A 22395-nucleotide genomic window follows, 5' to 3' on the forward strand; every position below is an offset into this window, starting at 1 on the left:
AGAAACTCAAGCCTATCTCAAAGTTATCAAACTCTAACCCTCCTATTAAATATACACACTCTCTTGAGCTGAGTGGTTTTAAGATAGGAAAGGTTGTTCTGTAGAGATATGACAACAACATTTAGATACCTTTTATCCAACAATTTTACGCCAGGCTTAATACTCTATATTGCACACGGCCTCCTAATTGTGTGGGGCTTCCCTGGTGGCTCAGATAGTAAAGAATCTGGCTGCAATGCAGGACACCTGGGTTCGATCCCTGGGTGGGGAAGATCTCCTGGAGAATTATTCTTGCCTGGAGAATTCCTTGGACAGAGGAGCCTGGTGAACTACAGTCCATGGGATGGCAGAGTCGGACACAACTGAGAGACTAACACTTTCGCTTTTTCTTCATTGAATCCTTCTCACAGCCCGACCAGTCGGACACCAAAGCCATACCCATGTACAGACCAGGAGAGACCAGAAACAGGAAAATTCAGTCCATCTCCTGGCTTCCTTGAAGCAAGAGGTGGGAGAGAGGACAGTGCCTAGTGATTCTGAACGTATTTTTTATCCTTTGCCTGATTCTTTTGTGTATCATGCTATGTGTTTTTTTCCTGCTCTGAGGTCTCAAAACTCATTTCTGAAACCTCAGCAGATGTTTCCACATTGGACGTCTGGGACAGACTGTAGATCTCTCTCTCTTTTTCCCTAAGAAAATGGCAGAAAATGGCCTTATGACCTCACTTCATCGCCACCTTCCTCCTACTCTTCAAGTCTCCATTAAGCAGCAGTCTGCTCTATTTACATCTGTTTCTTTAAAGAAAAACTTAGTTGATGTGCCAAACCCTGTATTGTCAAGCTTTTCTAGAAATGTTATCTTTAAGGAGATTTATAAAAACAAGAAGGATCTTTGTGGTTTTGTTCTGAAAGCTGGAAGTGCTGAGAAATAAGGCAGACTTCCAATGCTGAGCTTTTTCACTTTCAAGCTGTAAAGGATGTGTAATGGGTTCTACACATGTTTATGAGGAAGAAGCAGTTGAAATATTTATTCTTTTTGTTCGGGCAAAGCATGACCTGCTGCATTGGGAGTACTTCCTTCATGAGACATTTTGTCATGGGATAAAGAAATAGAAAAGGCAGGATCAGCCTCCTTGCCTAAATGAGTGAACATCACTGCAGATTTCTTCTGAGAGTTGCTGTTTTGAAGAAACATTTTGTATGTTGGGTGGAATTACCTAAGCAGTATGCCGCTGTGCACACTAGTGCTTTTAAAATCAGACCTAGTTCCCTTCTTTATTTATAGTTAATGAACAAACTTAGCAAGATATGTGATACATGGTATCCAGGACATTTTCAAATAAGCTTTATTAAGTATTCTTGTTGTTTAGTTGCTAAGTTGTGTCCAACTCTTAGCAACCCCATGGACTGTAGCACTCCAGGCTTTCCTGTACTTCACTGTCTCCCAGAGTTTGCTCAGACTCATGTCCATTGAGTTGGTGATGCCATCCAACCATCTCATCTTCTGTCACCCACTTCTGCCTTCAATCTTTCCCAGCATCAGGGTCTTCTCCAGTGAGTCGGCTCTTTGCATCAGGTGGCCAAAGTATTGGAGCTTCAGCTTCATCATCAGTCCTTCCAATGAATATGCAGGGTACCATCACTGTATTTTATTTTTCTCTTTCTGTCTTCACACACATTGGTAAATACACACATACATAAATGTACAAGTATGTTTATACACTAGGCATGCATTTAAAGTAATTTTTGTTTGGGTATTGCCTTGAATTCCACACAGTCTCAAGAGAGGCGTCCTTACTCCCCTGGTGGACACTGAGTTGAGTTCCTTAATGAGTCCAGAGTTTTCCCATTTCAGTGACTGCAATTGTAGGACTTCTGAAGAAACCTGGAAACCCTGTGCCCACGTGTCTCTCACTTCTGCTTGCTTGCTTCCTGTAGACGCCCCTCTACCTGGTAAACCATGGGGAGGCTGGACCAGTCAGATGCAACAGGTGCAAAGCCTACATGTGCCCGTTCATGCAGTTCATCGAAGGAGGGAGGCGGTACCAGTGTGGCTTCTGCAGCTGTGTGAATGACGGTGAGTGGCGCCCGCAGCGGGTCTGCGCGGCGTGCGGCCCTGAGGGCCCGGCTGCTCCCTCGGCGGTTTCGCGCCTGCGTCATCACGCCCATGGCCTCTCGGCTCGTGGGCGGGCTCTGGTGGGGGAGCAACGCTGGTCTCCTTGTGCACTCACACCCTTCACACAGCCCGTGGCTTCGCCCAGCCCCCAGTGCGGGAGACTGAGAGAGTGAGGCCTCCTCAGAAAGACCTTTAAAAGCCCCGTGCTGTGGAGTGGGATCTTGGTTTCCAGCCTTGTCTCGAGGACTGGCGCCGGGGCCCCTGGGCAGTCTCTCTCCCTGCAGCGGCTGTGGCGCCTGTTCCGCACACGCTGGGTATGCTAGTGCGAGCAGGCTCCGCTGGTTCTCTGTCTTTGCTGCTCTTTCTAAGGAAGGTCTTATTCCATCGCTCGTGCTTCGTGAAACCTGCAACCAAATCCTACACAATCCTGGGACCTGGATTTTAGGAATCCTGTGAGCACACGCTTCCAAGTGCTTTAGTTTTGGGGGGAAAAGTCAGGAGATGGCAGAGGCCTCTCCTGGAGCATTTTCGCCACGCCTCCACAAGGTCACTGGATTCCCCACGTGTTCACTCAAGCCCTCAACTTTCTTCGCAAGGTGATCAGAAGTCCATCCAGGATCCATCCACGTAGAGCATCTAGGATTTTTGTTTTCTCTGGCCTCATGCCCAAAGTGTCAGCGCGAAGCCTTAAAAGGCCCTGCCACTTCCTGGTAGAGGAAAAACACACAAAGTTCTTGTATTTCTACACCCGAGGGAATCCCTAGGGTGTCCACTCCTAGGAAGCTGCTGTGTTCATTTGCTAATAGGGTTGTTCGTATTGTTGTTGTTGATCAGTTGCTAAGTTGTGTCTGACTCTGCGATCCTATGGACTGCAGCACGCCAGGCTTCCCTGTCCTTCACTATCTCCTGGAGTTTGCTCAGACTCATGTCCATTGAGTCAGTGATGCCATCCAACCATCTCATCCTCTGTCACCCCCTTCTATTGCCTTCAGCCTTTCACAGCATCAGGGTCTTTTCCAATGAGTCTGCTTTTCACATTAGGTGGCCACAGTATTAGAGCTTCAGCATCAGTCCTTCCAATGAATACTCAGGGTTGATTTCCTTTAGGACTGACTGGTTTCATCTGCTTGCTGTCCAAGGGATTCTCAAGTCTTCTTCAACACCACAGTTCAAAAGCATAAATTCTTTGGTGCTCATTTTTCTTTATGGTCCAACTCTCACATCCATACATAACTACTGGAAAAACCACAGCTTTGACTATATGGACCTTTGTCGGCAAAAATACTAGATTCCAATATTTGTTCCTGCAGGAAAGCCAGACCCCCTTAGATTTACACTGGCACCTACATTCTTCATTTAGGTTTAAAGAAGGCAAAGATTTGTTAGAAAGAACCTTACAGGCATGGTCACATGGTTTCACTCTGTTTTCCTTCAAAATGTCAGAGATTCTCTGAGTTAGAAGAACTTGAGGCCAAAGACACGCAGGAAGACGAGTGTCACGTGGTCTCGTGTAATTTATGGGGGGACTTGAATCTGGTTTATAAAACATGACAGATAATATTAAATGCTAACAAATATAAAGCTAATTGATTTTAAGGGGAATTTTTTTCACCAATTACATGTAGATGTGTGAATAAAAATAAATTATAGAAAGTGTGTAGAAAGTGCCACCCATGCATCCTGAACAGCTGGTGCCACATTATCCATCTCATCTATTCTTGCCTGGAAACTTCCATGGATAGAGGAGCCTGGCAGGCTGCAGTCCATGGGGTTTCAAAAGAGTCGGACACGACTAAGTACCTGAGCATGTTAAACATAACAGAAGAGCAGTTTAAAGCCGTCATAGCCTTCTTAGCTCAGCTGAGACTGTCAGCTTCCACAATCTTTTCAAAACACTGAATTTTCCAAGTTCTGAGATCCCTATGTATAAGTGAATTTTATAAAACTTGTTTAAAAAATGGCCACAATATAGTAAGATAATTGAAAAAAAAAGCCTTAATGACTGTTTTCTTACGACCAAACTAAGAGAGCAGTCCTGTTGTAACCCACGTGCTAGTGAAGTGAAAGCCGCTCAATTATGTCCGACTCTTTGTGACCCCACGGACTATACAGTTCATGGCATTCTCCAGGCCAGAATACTAGAGTGGGTAGCCTTTCCCTTCTCCAGGGGATCTTCCCAACCCAGGGATCGAACCTAGGTCTCCTGGATTGCAGGCAGATTCTTTACCAGCTGAGCCAACAGGGAAGCCCAACCCATGTGCTAGTTCACAACTAAAAATAAAGAAAACTGAGTTACTGGTTTTAAAACAAGTCATTAGTTACATGGTTTTACAAATGAAAATGTTGTTCTTTATGAAATGCTTAAAACCAGAGCATAGCTAGTTATTCTAAGTACTTTTGTTGTCAGTGGTTTAATAGTCAGCCCTGTTCTTCTCAAGGCAGTAGAGTTCGTTTGCACAGAGATACCAGGCCATATTTGTCCACGAGTTCAGTGTGTGAGTCATAAGTGTTCCTGTCCTACTGGATGACTTCCAGGGCTTTGCCAGAACTAACCTTCTTAGACATTTGAATCAAATTAAGAGTTCCTTAGCTGAGATCTCGTGGTGTAGTCTTTCCCTAATACAGTAATCGTCTCCACTCTGAAGCCCAAACATTAAAGATTACCGTGCAAACTCCCCATGGCTGAAGCCATCTCTGATTAATAGATAATAAACATTAGCGCTAATAGTATAGCCCAAATAACCAATGTATATTTGCTGGGGTATTGAAAATTTAAATAGTTTGAAAAGTTAGAGTTCCTTTGAGAAAAGGTAATTAAATAGGGAGAATTAACTTTTGGTTGTGACGATTTAAAAACTCCCGTGCTTTTATCTGCTGTTTCTCTGTAATGATCCAGGCCATTAATGTTCTTTGTCATCAGTAATTTGCAGAAGGGTCAGGAAGTTATTTTAGAAAACCCTCATTCTTTCCAAGACTGGGAAGAAAGACTAGCGGATTTTTAGAATATGCTACATTCCAGCTTTACAGTGCTTTTTTCTCCTTTCCTCCCATAATAAACTTTAAGAACTTACTAAATTGTCTGTGTTGTAAAAACAAAAGATTCCCTTTCCTATTTTGTTTTTATTAGTTCCACCATTCTATTTCCAACATCTGGACCACATCGGAAGAAGACTGGACCACTATGAGAAGCCAGAGTTATCTCTAGGATCATATGAATATGTTGCTACTTTGGATTACTGCAGGGTAAGTGCTCCCAGGACTTCCAGTGTTTATGTATGGATATCAGATACTAGTGAATAACTTTCATGTTTAATGAAATGACTCTTAATTCACAACCAAGGCATTTCAGTGGTGCCATGGGGAAGTAGAAATCCCTAAGACACAGATCAAGCCGTCTCGACTGTTAACGTGATTAGCCAGACCATCCACTGCAATGACAGGAAGAAAAAAGTAATAATTTCATTTTTATGTCCCTTTAAGAGAGAATATGCTAGGTTCTTATGCAGTAGTTCCCTACAGCACCTCTGCCCTATTTTGTCAGTCATCCCCAAAGAATCCCCCTTCGCAGGCTGAAGGTCAGCCCGTCTGGTCAGTAAGACTATTGACGTGTTTGTCTGGCTCTTTTCTCCTCTCCCGCTGCCACTGCAGTAAGTTAGGCTCTCAGAATCGCCCTTAGATTATTTCAGCAGCCCGGGATCCTGTCCTCTGGCTTCCTTCCTTTAAAATGTAACTGTGAGACGACTCCTACTGCCTCAATCTAAAAAATTAAATTCAAAAGTTTGTTTCCTTATAAGACCATTAGCTCCCACCTCAGCTGCATCTTCAGTTGTACAAAACTCTGGCTCCCATACTCTGCTCTGCTCAACTGCATGCTTGTAGCCCAGATATGCTTTTGACCTGACTGTGTTTTCATCCTCCTGTTACAGCTCTTCATATCCCACCCAGCAAATTCCTACTTATTCTCTAATCTCTGGCTGAAATTTTATTTTATGTGAGTGTCTCTCTGACTTCATTGTGGTTGTTATTTACTAAATGTTCTGATTTGTCTTCCACATAATTTGGTCCATGTATCTGTTTTAGCAGTTATCCCCATAGAATTTAAATCTTCCTATGTTTTCCCTTTTCCTAGATTCTGATATCATTGGGAACAAGAATATTGTCCTACCTGTGTTTTTTTAATATATCAGCTTTTTGGAATTTAATTAACTCATTTCTGGCTGCACCGAGTCTTCGCTGCTCGCAGGGCATTCTCTAGTTGTGGCGAAGGGGCGCCACTCTCTAGTTGGGACGTGAGGGTTCCTCACTGTGCTGGCTTCTCTGTTGCGGAGCCCAGGCTCTGGGTGCGTGAGCTTCAGTAGTTGTGACACGGGTTTCATTGCTTTATGGCATGTGGGATCTTCCCAGACCAGGGATTGAGCCCGGGTTCCCTGCCCTGGCAGGTGGAGTCTGAACCACTGGCCCACCAGGTAAGCCCTGTCCTAGCTGTCTTTCCGGCATCTGTCGCAGCTCCTGCCGCAGGGTGGGCGGCGGATCAGCGCGTGCGGATGGATGGGTGAGTGAGCCAGTGGACGAGTGAATGAATCTTCAAGCATGTCACCCCTCCCAGGACCAGCTGTTTCCCTTCTCCAACCTCCGAGTGACAGTGACATCATTATGGGTATCTTGCAGGTCTTTAAAATTCTTCCATGGTTTGAAAACATCTTCTTGGATGTCATTTCAAGTTTCAGCTTGTGTCTGAAGTGCTGTGTGTAGACTTGAAGACACAGAGTCATTCTGACTTACTTCCCCTTCCAAAAATGAGTGCTCCGGAGGGCCCGGCCCTCAGGAAACGACCTCTGACCCACAGACTTCTTCCCTAGATGTTCACTAGGGGGCCAGCCCACCTTGTGTTCAGTAAAAATTACAAGGAACATTGTTCCTAATTGGAAGTTTTTTCAGTTGAGTGAATTTAAAAATGTTTTCCAATTAATATACCTTTTTCATTTATTTTAGTGTGTTATATGAGTTTTTCACTACATAGACCTGGTTGTCAAAGAGCTCATGCTTTATTAGTTTTAGGTGTAAGGTTGGAACATGTTTAGGGGAAACATAAAAACATTTTTTGGTACAAATGATTTATTTCACATGAAAAAAATGTCCTCGAGTACCAATTGCTTTTGGACAGTTTGTTTGTCCTTTAACTGTTACTGATGGAAGGAAAAGGTTTAGGCAGAACAGAAACATTTGAAATTCTAATTAAATATAATAAAGCTATTGTAACCTAGTGACAGAAAATTTATTCACTGATCTTTGCAACTGCAGTATAAATGTAACTGCTCCGAGTTTACAGTTCTCTGCCAAAAAGGCTATATTATCTTGATTTTCTGCTTTTTTAGTAGAAACCTAGGCAGGGAGTCAAATCTATTTCTGGGAACAAAAGTCTCAGTATCTTCAAACTCTGCTATGTGGAAATGCTCCAGACATCTAATTGATGGGAAATCTCACACAGCAGGCAAGGAACCAAATAAAAACTGTACATTTAGAAGAGTTTTTTTTAATAAGCTTAATGTTCCTTTTATTATTCCAAATAAGGTTCATAATAAAAAGATACTCTTAGTATCTTAAAATTTAATTATAACTTAAAATGTAAATGAAGTGTAATAATGAATTGCCTTAGGGATTTGGATGGTGTGGCTTCCTGGTGGTTCAGTGGTTAGACTTCGCCTTCCAATGCAGGAGGTATGGGTCGGTTCCTGGTAAGGGGACTAAAGATTCTGCATGCCTCATGGCCCAAAACCGAAACATAACAAGCAGAGGCAGTATTGTAACAAAGTTAATAAGGATGTTAAAAAATGGTCCACATTTTAAAACAGTCTTGAATTTGTATGTATATTTTGTAACACCGCGCAAACTTAAAGGAGAATTACAAAATCACATTTTTACTATTCGTTTTCGTTTACCTTAATGCCAAGTTTCGGTAATAAACTCAGCACTCATCGCGCGTTCACTGTGCGTGATGCTCCATGCTGAGGGCTTTCTCTGTGCATCATGTGCTTCTCCAGTGAACTTAGGCTGTGAGTTACCACCGTGATGTGGGGACACTGAGGCTTAGAGACCTTCAGTGCCAACCTCAGGCCATACGTGTGGAAAATGATGGGGCCAGACCGGAAGCCACGTCTGTGTGACCACACAGCCCCTGTTCCCTACCTGTGTGCTGTGGATATGTCGGCATGTATCTACAGCATCACCGTGGCGTTTCCCTAGAAAGAAAGACCCAGCTCTGTCTCATAACTGGAAGTTTTTTACCTTGAAATTTATGGAATATATCTACCGCACATAGTGTGCCTGGAAGGTAAACTTTCATTCCAAACTAGTCATCGTTTTGTTTTTTTTTTTAATGTAGTTTTTCCGTTTAATTTTGGTTCATGCTGACATTTTATACCTAGTATGTCCAAGGCTTATTGGTTGTAATTCCAAAACTAGCAAGGATATGAACCCCTTCTCAGTCCTTACCGTGCATAGAGACCTGATAAGAAAAGTACATAATTATAAATCCAAATGGAAATGCTACAAGAGTAGAATAATTGGAGTGCCATGAGGAAAGTAAGTGACATTTGAGCAGAGGATGGACATGTGAAAACGGAAGGGGAAACTAAGTGGTGAGCAGAAGCAGCTGCTCAGGTGTATTTGCAGCTTACTCCAGTTCCTTGGGCAGCCCACTCCAGCGTTCTTGCTGGGAGAATCCCGTGGGCAGAGGAGCCTGGCAGGCGACAGTCCATAGGGTTGCACAGAGTCCACACGACTGACGTGAGTTAGCACTTTTGGGGGTGAGGTGGGCTTTGTAGATGAACAGTGGGGCCCCGGTAGAGGGACTAGAGTAATTGGAGAGTATATTCCTCTTTCCCCCAAAACACAGTCATATTCAAATATTTTTTAAAAACCCTGTGCCAAACAAAATAGTTTTTCCTGCCAAGGAAATATTTTTCTTGGCCCAGGCCCGCTAGGTTGTGACTTCTGGATAGAAAATGTTTTGAAAATGGCAAACACTTAAATTGGAGGAATGTGTTTTGGGGCATGATAGGAAGTAAAGCTGGGAAGTTGTTTTGAGACCAGACCGTCCTTTTATGTTCCACTAGGCTTGGCATAGCTTTGATCTCTTAGGCTTTGATACATGTTTGCTGAATGAGTATTATGGGGAGTTTCAAATGCCGGGCCATTGAAGAATTTTATTAATTCAGTAGGCCATGAGGACAATTAAAGGCTAAGAGGGAATTATTGCTGTTAATCCACCCATCCATCTACGCCTTCATTCAAGTATCCCACAGTACTGAGCACTCTTCTGACCAGGCTCTGTGCCTAACTCTGGGGACTTGGTAAGCTTCCTGTCCTCAGAGGAGCAGTATTGGGGTCTGTATTGTGCCTTGGGTAGTTTATTCTGACAGCAGTCCATGTCCTGAGAGGAGGGAGATTGGTTAATGTAGTAGTTAACCAGTTAACATGCAAGGGAAAATGAGGGTCATTTAGCAATTCCTCAAAAAAAAAAAACAAAAAAACCCCCAGCATTAGTCACAATAGCCAAAAGGTGGAAGCAACCCAGGTATCCATAGAGGGAAGAATGAATGAACACAATGTGGTGTGTACTTACCATGCAATATGAGCGAGCTTAGAGAGGAAGGGAATTCCGACACATGCTTTACCATGGATGAATGTTTAGGCCATCAAGCTTAGAGAAGCCAGTCGCAAATTACAAATGCTGTATGGTTTTACTTAAATGAAGTACCTGGGGTAGTTCAACTCATAGAGACAAAAATTAGAAATGTAGAAAAGGGGTTCCCAGGGACTGGGGGGATGGTAAATGACTGTTTCGGGTATGAAGTTTCCGTTTTGCGTGCTAGAGATGGATAGTGGTGACAATTGCACAACAATGTGAGTGTGCTTGATAGCACAGAATTTACACTTAAAAATGGTGGTGCTTTTTGTTTAGTTGCTAAGTTGTGTCCAACTCTTTTGTGACTCCATCGACTGTACACTGCCAGGCTCCTCTGTCCGTGGAATTTCCCAGGCAAGAATACTGGAGTGGGGTGCCATTTCCTGCTCCAGGGGGTCTTCCCCATCCAGGGATCAAACCCAAGTCTCCAGTGTCTCCTGCACTAGCAGGAAGATTCTTTACCACAGAGCCACCAAGGAAGCCCAAATGGTGAAGATGGTAGATTATTTTCTGTGTTTTACCACTATTGAAAATAAGTTTAAAAGGAAAGAAAATGAGGGTCCAAATTTGGTTACTGGAACTAGAAGGAGCCGCAGAGGCTTCACAGTTAACTCCGCGTGGCTGGTAAGGGAGATGGTCGGTTTCAGAGAGAAAGAGGGATGTGAAGCCCGGATTATTTGAGAGCATCATGCTTTCTGTAAGCTCCTTATGGAAGACTAGCCGGAGTGGGAGAAGTGTTGTCTACAGTTCTGAGTGTAAGATGCTGGGCTGTAGTTGATTGGAATGCTGGTTGGGAGCTCAGGAAACAGGCCCTGAGGAGGGAACCTGAGGAGTCGCCGATAGAGGTGCTGCTTAAAAATGAGCAGGTGCGATTCTGTGCTGGAGCATGTGGTAAGGAGAGCGAGGAAGGCGTGCTTGGGAAGAGGTGAGAAAGTGAGAAACGGGAAGCGATCAGACAGGTGGGAGAGGAAGCGACACTCTGTGCCTCGGCAGCTGAGGAAGGGAAAGTGGTCTGCCAGGCTGAAAACTGCAGAGAAGGAGATTAAGGCTGAGGGCGGAATTTTATTTCCGATCAGTGTAGTTTGCAGCCAGGAGGTCTGTGAGCTTCAGGAGAGCAGTTTTAGTAAGACGATCCAGTAACCAGCTTACAGAGTGCATCCATTGCTAAGCTTGGCTGGACAAAGCCCGCTGGGGTGCCTGGGTGGAGTGGTGGGTGACGGCAGCCAGTGATGGGGCCAGTCCAGGTGTTGAGGCCCAAGATGAGACGCTTCCCAGTGGCTAAGAGGCGGATGGGGTAAAACATGTGAAAGAAGCATTTTGAAAGAATAAATCGATGGACCTTGATGGAAAGAAAAGGAAGCGTCACATCTAATTTCACGTTTCCAAGTCTTTGGGTTGATGTGTAGTGATCTTATTGAGAGCTGTTGGAAGGCACTGTTCCTTAAAGGAGTAATATATCAGTTTTGTGTAGGTGGCTCAGATGGTAAAGAATCTGCCTGCGGTGTGGGAGACCGGGCTTGGTTCCTGGGTTGGGAAGATCCTCTGGAGGAGGGCACGGCAACCCACTCCAGTACTCTTGCCTGGAGAATCCCATGGACAGAGGAGCCTGGTGGACCACAGTCCATGGGGTCACAAAGAGTCAGACGTGACTGAAGTGTCTAACACACAAAGTGACGAAGATGAAGAAGGTGCGGAAAACAAGTTGAAGGGATGCAGTACACGGAAATGTGTAGACTGGAGAGAGTGGGGCACTGGTGGTGCTGAACTTCGGAGAGAAGGCAGAATTGGTAGGGCGTGTTTGGCCTGGTCACAGGTTTTGGACGGTTGTTTTAATTCTGTGTAAATCAGCATAAAAATGTTAGGAATTAGATTATGTGGAAATCAAGAGATTGGCAATAAAAATTGCTCGCGTAGACATCAGTAGAGTTACTTTCTTTTTCTGACGTGTTTTATTTGGGCCGTGCTGGGTCTTTGTTGCTGCATCAGGCTTTCTCTGGTTGCGCTGAGCAGGCTGCTCCTCGTGGAGCCTGGGCTCGGCAGGGGCGGTGCACAGCCTTAGTTGCTCCAAGGCATGTGGGATCTTCCTCGACCAGGGATTGAACTGGTCTCATCTGCACTGCAAGGCAGATTCTTAACTACTCTCCAACCAGGGAAGTCCAGTAGAGTTCTTATATTTCTTTGTTGGTCTGATTCTGGATGTGGCAAAACTATGAAATCAATCAGGTTGGTAGTTTTCAAGTCCTGCAGTTTTTTTTTTTCTTTTTCTTTTAACAAATGACTTTTATTAGAGAAATGTTACATCTAACCCTATAGTTGGATATAGGATGAATTAGTAAGATAATTGGGAGATATTATCAACTAATTTTATAATTGTAGCAATTAAAATATAATTTAGAACATTTTTCATTTATCCTAAAGTTAAGTTTAATTAGCCTTAATTCTTTATTCTCTCTTGTCACAAAAGACATTTGCCTGTGGTTCTGTTTCCTAAATATTTTGTACAATCCAACTGATGAATCCCTTGCTAAGAGCTGTTTGAACACCAGCCAGTAAAGGGACCAAAAGCTACAAAACGTATTTAGCAGCTGCTTTATGTTACAGTGATTATTTCAAGCAGAAAAAAGACCCAGTATTCAACTTTTAATATAGTATAGTTTTGTATGTAATTTCATATCTTTAAAGAGCTTATAAAGGAAGAGTTGAACATGATGATATCAAGTTTATTAAGTTTAACTTCAGTTTCAAAAACAAACACTAATTATGGTTTTGTACTGTTTGATGGCACAGTTTGCCAGGGTTCCATACACATTTCTTCCCCTAAGGCAGAGGGTTATAAGCAAAGCCCCCACAAGACTGTCCTCACCTTTGGGCAGTTGTGGTCATAAGGTCTTCTGAGCCCTGCAAAAGTGAACCTTCTCTGCTAGCTGTCATAATCCTGTCTATTTCAGTAGTGGGACTCAGGTCGCAGCCTGGAAAATAAACAGCCTTTACCTTTTTTACAGTGGCAGAGACTGTTCCAGAAAGTGATTTGATTCCACAGATGTCATATCATAAAATATTAAAGGAGAGGTCTGATGAACTTCTAGAGTTCCTGGGGGCTTTAATTTGATTATGAAACAGATGTACTTTATATGTGTGTGATTTGCTTGCTTTCATGTAGAAGAATAAGCCTCCCAACCCACCAGCCTTCATCTTCATGATTGATGTGTCATATAGTAACATCAAGAATGGACTTGTGAAGCTCATATGTGAAGAACTGAAAACCGTGCTGGAGAAACTTCCAAAGTAAGGGAACTTCCATTCTTTTTGTAACTTACACAATATTGCTGAATTAATTTATTGGCCAGAAAACAAGTGCTGAATGGCCCACTGAGGTTTTTTGCTAATGGGGACATTAGATAATTGTTTCAGTTCAGTTCAGTCGCTCAGTCGTGTCCGACTCTTTGAAACCCCATGAATCACAGCACACCAGGCCTCCCTGTCCATCACCAACTCCCGGAGTTCACTCAAACTCTTGTCCATCGAGTCGGTGATGCCATCCAGCCATCTCATTCTCTGTCGTCCCCTTCTCCTCCTGCCCCCAATCCTTCCCAGCATCTGAGTCTTTTCCAGTGACTCAACTCGTCGCATGAAGTGGCCAAAATATTGGAGTTTCAGCTTCAGCATCAGCCCTTCCAATGAACACCCAGGATTGATCTCCCCTAGAATGGACTGGTTGGATCTCCTTGCAGTCCAAGGGACTCTCAAGAGTCTTCTCCAGCACCACAGTTCAAAAGCATCAATTCTTTGGCGATCAGCCTTCTTCACAGTCCAACTCTCACATCCATTCATGACCACTGAACAGCATCAAATAATCCTCAAAAAGTCAGAGTGCTCTTTTGTACGAAGAAAAAGAAACAAAACTGATAAGAAATAATGCCACAGTAAGCAGCATTCAAAACACATTCTAGGGACTCCCCTGGTGGCTCAGTGACTAAGACTCCGTGTTCCCAATGCGGGGGGCTCAGGTTCAGCCCCTAGTCAGGGAACTACATGTCGCAACTAAGAGTGTGCATGCTGTAACTAAAAACAAAGAAGCCCTTATGTGTCCCAACAAAGAGGGGAGATCCCGCGTGCTGCCACTAAGGCCTGGTGTAGCCCAAACAAGTAAATAGCTAAGCAAAAACTAGTCTTAAAAAAGCACCTTCTAAGTTGTAAGGAAGATCCCAGCAGTGTGGTGGGAAAAGCCTTGGCAGTCAGTTTTCCCTTTTCAAAAACACTGCTTTTCCAGTGGAGACAGGTAGTTGCTGGTGTGGTAGATATTTCTAAGGGACACAGGAAAACTGACCTGCCCTCTCATGGCAGCCACTGTGGCTCTTTGGCCAAATTTCTTTCTGTCCTTCTGGTTCCCGTCTGGCCCCTCGGCAGCCTTCCTGCCTCTGTGACCTGTAACTTAAGGGCACAGCACACATCACTTGTCTTGTCATTGCAGGAGGAGTGCATAAAAGGAAAGATGGAAAGTGCGTTAGCAAACATGACTGTGTTTTATCGTACTCAAACTAGCTTGTTTAGGATTGGAGCTAGCATCTAAGAAGGAGACTTGGAGCAGGGAGAAAGCCTTTGTTTATGCGAGGGAGGCATGCTTAAGGAAGAAAAGAGGCTGTGGAAGGCCGTCTGAAACCTCGTGTGTGCAGCAGTCTTGGTCCCTGCCGCCCCTCCCACACCCTGAGCGTCAGCAGCCCCTGTCTGGCTGGGCTCTGCGGGCTGGGCTGTCCGCCGCCCCCGCGGCTCCGGCTCCGCGGGCGCCCCTCCTATCTGCTCCGCGCGCGGCTGGGGCTGCGGCGCCTGTGAGAGAGGCTCAGCTGCGTGAACGCTGGTGCTGGACCTCCCAGGAGTTGTTTTGTTTGTATCCGTGAAGTTGAAGTCATCATATTCTCAAGGAGATGGTTTGGAAAAGCAGTGGGGGTGTTTAAGAAAACACTGAGGTGATTTCAAACTGAAGCTTGCAGTGAAGAATGAGCTGGAGCAAGATGAAGATGGGGCAAAAAAAAGGCCTTGCCGCCTGCCAACGGTCGCGACCGCGGTTCCTGTTACCTCGTCCTCAGGGACACTTGACAAGGAGGAACTTTCTGCCGAAAACGACGTCTTTGATCACAGACCTCTCACAGAGCTGCTTTAATATTACTGCACCTGAATTTCACACTTGAGGAGTGTGAAAGCTACTCTGGTTTCTGGAAATAGTCTCTCTCTCCCCCCTTCTCTCGAACTGCTTCAGATTACTTTCTCACATGACTCGTCACTTCACCAACCCCATGTGCCTTTTCAGCACACTGGTGATATGAAGCTTGTAACCTATGGATGTAAGTTATAAAATCACACTATTTAGGTGTCATCATAACTTTTGTATACTGTTGGAGCAGACATGTGACTTTGGCAAAAGATAAGAGAAAAATAAAAAGACACTGCTGGCTATTCCCTGCCACTTCTCAGATATTTCTCATAAAAGTTCTTATTCAAGCCAAAATACCTTCCCTTTACCTTTTAAAAATGAGCTTCCCTGGTGGCTCAGCTGGTAAAGAATCCGCCTTCAATGTGGAAGACCTGGGTTCGATACCTGGGTTGGGAAGATCCCTTGGAGACGGGAATGGCTATCCACTCCAGTATTCTAGTCTGGAGAATTCCATGGACGATACCTGGGTTGGGAAGATCCCTTGGAGACGGGAATGGCTATCCACTCCAGTATTCTAGTCTGGAGAATTCCATGGACTGTATAATCCATTGGGTCACAAAGAGTCAGAAACGACTGAGCAACCATTCCAGTGCAGGAGATGCGAGAGATGTGGGTTCAATCCCTGGGTCAGGAAGATCCCCTGGAGAAGGAAATGGTACCCCACTCCAGTATTCTTGCCTGGAGAATTCCATGGACAGAGGAGTCTAGAGGGCTACAGTCCATGGGGTTGCAAAGAGTCAGACATGACTGAGCACATCTTTTAGATTAAAGCAAATCTGTTTTTTCTTTTCTTCCATGAAATCTATTTTGGGCTTGTGTATGTGTGTGTGTGTGTATAACTATATTTTGATGGTATGATTGCCATCAGTTTGGTTTAATTCTTTGAATTAAAGCAGGTAATATGCCAAAGAGCATTTTAAAAGCACAGTATAAGTCTTGGTTAATGTCTAAGTCGGGTCTTCCCTGGTGGCTCAGTGGTAAAGAATCTGCCTGCAACGCAGGAGACATGGGTTCAATCCCTGGGTCAGGAAGATCCCCTGGAGAAGGGAGTGGCAACCTACTCCAGTGTTCTTGCCTGGGGAATCCTATGGACAGAGGAGCCTGGCGGCTACAGTCCAGGGAGTCGCAAGAGTCGGACATGACTTAGCAACTAAACCACCACTCCCACAAATGTCTAAGGTATGTTCATCTCTCAGCTAGTCTTTTGAGAAGGGAAAGCCCTTTCCTTACTATTGAACTTTAAATTTGCGTCTTTGGTATGGCCAGGGTGACAGACTTCTCTGTCTGACTTTTCCAGAAAAGGACAGAAAAGATTTGAAGTGTTTTACTTGTTATTCACACCAAACTCCTGGCTTGCTTTCTGAGTTGTTTGTGTCTAATGCTGGTGTAGCTAATATGTTCAAAATGCTTAATTTTGGAATATTCTAGTTCTTCAGGTTATTTGATATCTTTGGTGTTACTCTGTCATATTCAATTATAATAGGGGCGAGTGTTGAGGGAAAGGGTCATTGAAAAAGGGAACAAACCACGTTGTTCTTTATGATATCCTGTCTATAACTTTACAGAATTTGTATAGAATTAATATGAAGGAGAGACAGATTCCATTTTCTTCTGGATATGGTTTATCAAGGCAACTGTCCTGTTGAAAAATAAAATTTTAGCATAGTTCTTTCTTAAATTTAAAAACAGCTGTTCCAGTGAAAACATTACTCCTACTATTTTGTAATAATGTGAGATGTCCTGACTAGATATTTATAAAAAATGTTAATTAGAATTTAAGTGAACCCTATGAACCCCAGGATACTCTTTTCCCATCACTAAAAATGTCCAAATCCAATGGGGAATAGCAATCCAGATTCTTCTCTATAATTTTTGTGTCTTTTGCCTTGGCTGACTCCAAGTTAACTATTAAAAGAGAATAAATGCCCTTCATGATTTGCTGGACATTTTTCTCTTATGTAATACAAGATTCACTGGGAAATAGGAGCTTAACCAACGGTGTGCTGGAAAACTGCTCTGAAATAAGCAAAGCCTTTATTTGTATTGTTTGCTCATTCCTGTCGTGTAAACACTTCCAGGAGGCTGATTTTAAGTTACCAACGCAACATCACTCACCTGGAGTTGGGAAAAGATGCAATCAGTTTATCAGTCTGGGCTCTAACCTGCCATCCCAAACACATGTTTCACCATCATGATAATCGTCCTCAGCAAGACCTCTCATTCCCCACATTGCTAGACCCTCAGAGCAGAGAGCATAAGCCTTGAGCCGTGACCTTTATTGGTTTATAGGCAAGGATTCGGGAAATGTTAACTGAAAGACAGTATCCACCAAGAGCCAACTGAGAAGGAGTTGTAGGAAGTTGCTGCTGCTGCTAAGTCGCTTCAGTCGTGTCCGACTCGGTGTGACCCCATAGACGGCAGCCCACCAGGCTCTCCCGTCCCTGGGATTCTCCAGGCAAGAACACTGGAGTGGGTTGCCATTTCCTTCTCCAATGCATGAAAGTGAAAAGTGAAAGGGAAGTTGCTCAGTCGTATCCGACTCTTAGCAACTCCATGGACTGCAGCCTACCAGGCTCCTCTGTCCATGGGATTTTCAGGCAAGAGTACTGGAATGGGGTGCCGTTGCCTTCTCCATGTAGGAAGTTAGGAAAAGGAAATAACTTCTGGTTGGTGGCATCAGGGAGAGTTTCACAGAAGGAGGACTTGTGCTTGGCCTTGAGGAGTAAGAGTCTAACGAGAAGGGAAAGAAGAGGGGAAACATGGATGCCGTGTAGTATAGTCACTGGTTGCCTGAGGTCACACAGTTTAGGGTGTGGAGGGGACGTGTGTGTGAGAGAGTCTGTGTATGTGTAGTTACAAAGATAAGGATTCCCATTTCTAAAAATGTTGCAAAAGTCCAAAATACAAACATTTACCAAGTGCCTCTGGAAGAGATTATAAGGATCTATTTAAACTGCCCACTCATTTAACAAGGCCACAGTGAAGAGCAAATGCCATCAGCAAAGTAAACAGAAAAATAGAAGAGAATTTAAAGTCAAGAGTCAGCCTGTACTCTGCTGAGACATCGAGGAAGTTGGATGTCTGTGGTGGAATCAGCAGTTGGAACTTGACGTCATTCCATTTTCCTTTCTCACTCAGGTAACTCTTTAGGCCGTGTGCAAAGTTTGGAAACCGAGCACACTAGGTTCTTTTTCAAAAAAGCTGCTTCCTGAGCAGAGTAAGTTTTACTGAAATCTAAGGGTCAGAGAAAGTGGCATCTGTGTTTTGTAGCTTTCACACAGTCCCTGAGCACTGTGTTATGTCCACTGCTGATTATTAGTAAGAGCATCAGTGGTGTCCAGGTGTGTTATTTTAGAAAGGGGTGTGGGAGGAGGAGGAGGGAGAAAGAAAAAAATCGGGAGTTCAGACCGCTCAACTCTGAATTTACTCAGTACAGACTTGGGTAAGAAGATTCATACCTGCATACTCCTTTCAGGAAGAATAGAGCCTTGTCCTGGAATTCTGCAAAAATTTTAAACTCTCTGTTACAATTCTGTAGTCTTTATTGCTTTTACTGTCTAGTTGTGAGTATCACAAATGGTTACCTAATAATTTCATTGTCAATTCGTATATGTGGTTGTTTTACGCATTTGCACTGCATGTTTGTTTATATGGTGGTGGGTTAGTTGCCAAGTTGTGTCCGACTCTTGTGACCCTATGGACTGTAGCCCGCCAGTCTTCTCTGTCCGTGGGATTCTCCAGGCAAGACCAGTGGAGTGGATTGCCATTTCCTTCTCCATTATATGGTATATAACTTTCAAAATCTAGCTCATCTCCTGTTGAGTCTTGAGAATGGGTAAAATGAGTCATAGGGGAGGAGCAGGTCCTTTCTTGATAAAATAGCTGTCCCGTTTGTCATCTGAACGTGTGTTTCTCTTCAGATATGGCATCAGTTACTCTGACCTTCTGGTGACTTCTGAGAGCTTTGTTTATAAAGAATGTAATAAGCCTAGCTTGTTTATGGTGGTGGGGGTGGGGGTGGAATACTTTGTAATTGCTATGGCTTGAGAATAAATATGTTAGAAAAATGCAAACAAATTCATAATATCTATTTGTTTATATACGTAGATTTTTGAGAATTTTTTTCTTATCAACTTACTTAGTTTTGAAATATCTCCCACCCCACCACTGTGACTCAGTATTGCCTACATCTGGTAAATGATAACAAAACTTTAAACATATCTTCCATATATTTTATGGAATTCCTTACTGAATTTAATTTAAATTCCTTACTGAATTTCTCATAGAAACCTCTCTCTCATAAATTTATGAAAGAGCCTCAAACTTTCTCCCCCTCTCACAGGGAAGATCAAGAAGAAACTTCTGCAGTTCGAGTTGGCTTTATCACATATAACAAAGTGCTGCACTTCTTCAATGTAAAGAGTAACCTGGCCCAGCCTCAGATGATGGTGGTGACCGATGTCAGCGAGGTCTTCGTTCCTCTGTTGGACGGCTTCCTTGTCAACTATCAAGAATCTCAGTCTGTGATTCACAAGCAAGTACCAAGTGCTTTACGACTTAGACCCAGATCACGTGTCTGTTCGTTCATGTCTTGATTCAATCACACATGTTTTGTTTTCTCATTAACAAGGGGGTTTTAACACATGGATTATAAAACTCTATGTTAGGTCTGTCTCTTCTCAGTGTAGACCAGAATCTAAAATGAGGAATGATCCAGTGCTCACACTCAGCCCTGTCCATCCCTTCTCTTTGCAGGAAAGGCAGCACAGGAGTTATTTCCTGTGCGTGGATGAGCATTTTCACTGATGATGTAGCCACTGTTTATAATTCGTAGTCTAAGAGATCAGAGATATGGTAAATAGAAAAGTGACATTTATAAAGAGCGTGACTTTTGTAAGTGTTCCAACCAAATCATGAATTTTGGTGCCAAACCACAACAGGATATCATTCCCTGAGGAGTGACCTGTGAAATTCACCCACAGGCATTCAGTGTAAAATAAACGCCATATGTATTTAGCCTTGATGTGTTCCTGAGTTATTTCTTGATGTGTGTTATAAATATACTAAGTATTTAAAGCCTTTTGCTCATTCATTTCTTACAGTTTATTGGATCAGATTCCAGAGATGTTTGCAGACTCTAATGAAAATGAGACTGTCTTTGCCCCTGTCATCCAGGCTGGCATGGAAGCCCTAAAGGTGAGCAGAAGCCACTTTTGGTTGGTAGTAAATAAACTTTAAAAATGACACACACGGGAAGTTTCATCCATGAAACGAAATACAGCCTTCATTGAAACATGCAGCTTGCTGGAGGCTGTTCCCCACTTGCGCGCAAATCTCAGGAGGAAACGGCCAGACCGCAGCTCGCTCCCAGCGTTTACATTCCAGCGCTGTTAGCATCTGAGCAACTGATTCTGTCGGGTTTCCGGTTTAGCTCCTCCCTTTGGCTTTCATATGAACTTTATGTGATATCTTTTCAAATTATTGCAACAACATCTGAACTACCAGATATGAAGAGGAAAAACCCCCATTTCTCTCCTTCCTTGGGGTTTTCAAACATTCAGGGGCAAAGTTGTGACAGAAACAAGTGCTGCTGGGCCTCCCCGAACGCCCGCGGGTGTGGGTTGCCACGTCTCTGCTTGGGAAGCTGGGCCCAAGGGACTGGTCATTGTCGTAGTAATTAAGACAGTGGTTTGAGGAAGGCAGGATGGTTGGAAAGTGCTTCACTCTTAATCATTATTACCTTAGCACAGGAGTCACCTTTGGCCTAGACAGCTAGTTCCTGAAATTGTTTTTTTAATCTTATTATAATACTTAAATTAATTTTTAAGATAAAAATGGCTAGCAATAATAACAAACAGCAACAACAGCCCTACAGAATTAAGTTTATGAACTACTTCCACATAAATTTTGTGTCCAGACGTTTTAGTCTGGTTCCAGTATAGATGCTTGCCTGGGTTTTTTGATCTTCAGATTATTTATTGATGAGATCAAAGACTTGCAGATATCCCTCAAAAAGCCTCAATACATGTTCAGTTCAATTCAGTTCAGTCGCTCAGTCGTGTCCGACTCTCCGCGACCCCACGAATCACAGCACGCCAGGCCTCCCTGTCCATCACCAACTCCCAGAGTACACTCAAACTCATGTCCACAGAGTCAGTGATGCCATCCAGCCATCTCATTCTCCGTCGTCCCCTTCTCCTCCCGCCCCCAACCTTTCCCAGCATCAGAGTCTTTTCCAGTGAGTCACCTCGTCGCATGAGGTGGCCAAAGTATTGGAGTTTCAGCTTTAGCATCAGTCCCTCCAATGAACATCCAGGATTTAACATAAAATTAAAGATAAATTTCACATCCGAAAGCTGTATGGAGATGTTAAGTTTCATTCCGTGGAAGCCAGCAGTGATCATTGTTTGGGCTACAGAAAGACTTTAGGAATTCCTATTTTATTCCACAGTGCTAAAGACAAATAGCTGTTTCAGTTTGAAAGTTCTGCAGTTGTTATTCTGACCTCTGGAAAGATGTCTAGAAATTCATATGTAAATTTCCTGATACGTGATAAGTTATACATGATGCTACAGGTCTTTCTACCCTAAAGAGTTAGTCCTGGGAGTAACAGTATATTCACCTGCGCGTGCCTGAAAGGAAAGATGAGTGGAGAATCGCAAGCCAGTAAATCGTTAGTTAAGACAGCAGAGTGGCTCTTTAGTTGCTCGTAAATAAATTTTTTAAAAAAGACAGGCGTGCACACACACAGGAGTTTCATCCATAAAAGAAAATATAGGCTTCATTAAAATATGCATACAGAATCCTGGCTCAGCCCCATATATCATTTCTAAGAGGGAGCAATACTGTCTTGTCACAGTGGGTTCCATACTGGCAGTCCACAGGAGGTCTAGAGGCTGCTAAGCATCCTAGAAAGAAAAAATGTAGGGAGCAATTTGTGTGCATGCTTTCCACGTGTCCAAAGTGTGGTGTTACGACACATGACGGAAAAGCACTGTGTTCTTAATGAGCCGGGTGTTCTTGGAGGTCACTCAGCACCATGCTGACTGCACTGTCAGTGTTTTCAGCTGCCCGTCCCTTAGCAGAGGCCAGTTCATCTCAGTCGATCTCCTTTTTATTTTTATATTATACTTGCAGTTTTAATGTTAGAGTAACATATGCCTTTCCACTGATGTTTAAAGAGAAGAAATGAGCATCTAAATATAACTAATCAGAAGTCAAAGCTGATAAGTACACTATTCTCACAAAGTAGAATGAACTCCTTTTGGAGAAGGTAAAGAACTGTCTATGAAGATGAGGAGCTGCCTTTACAAGACGACAGAGTTGGACATGATGTCCTTGGCGCTTACTGCCCTGTGCCTGCTGGCAGGTTGTCCCCCAGCC

General features: G+C 43.6%; 1 protein-coding gene across 2 annotated transcripts in view; it reads left to right on the forward strand.

Annotated features, from left to right (window-relative positions):
- The window catches only part of SEC24D (SEC24 homolog D, COPII component), a 114204-nt gene that overhangs the window by 64944 nt on the left and 26865 nt on the right, over positions 1-22395 (forward strand). For both annotated transcript variants that reach the window (XM_055434892.2, XM_055434893.2), the window contains exons 9-13: positions 1939-2077; positions 5244-5359; positions 12964-13088; positions 19355-19546; positions 20115-20208. In XM_055434892.2, coding sequence (XP_055290867.1) covers positions 1939-2077; positions 5244-5359; positions 12964-13088; positions 19355-19546; positions 20115-20208 — 666 coding nt within the window. The remainder of the gene's footprint in view (positions 1-1938; positions 2078-5243; positions 5360-12963; positions 13089-19354; positions 19547-20114; positions 20209-22395) is intronic.

The sequence above is a fragment of the Moschus berezovskii genome, chromosome 5 (assembly GCF_049115385.1).
Source record: "Moschus berezovskii isolate FMDL1 chromosome 5, NW_MosBer_1.0, whole genome shotgun sequence".
Classification (NCBI taxonomy): Eukaryota; Metazoa; Chordata; class Mammalia; order Artiodactyla; family Moschidae; genus Moschus; species Moschus berezovskii.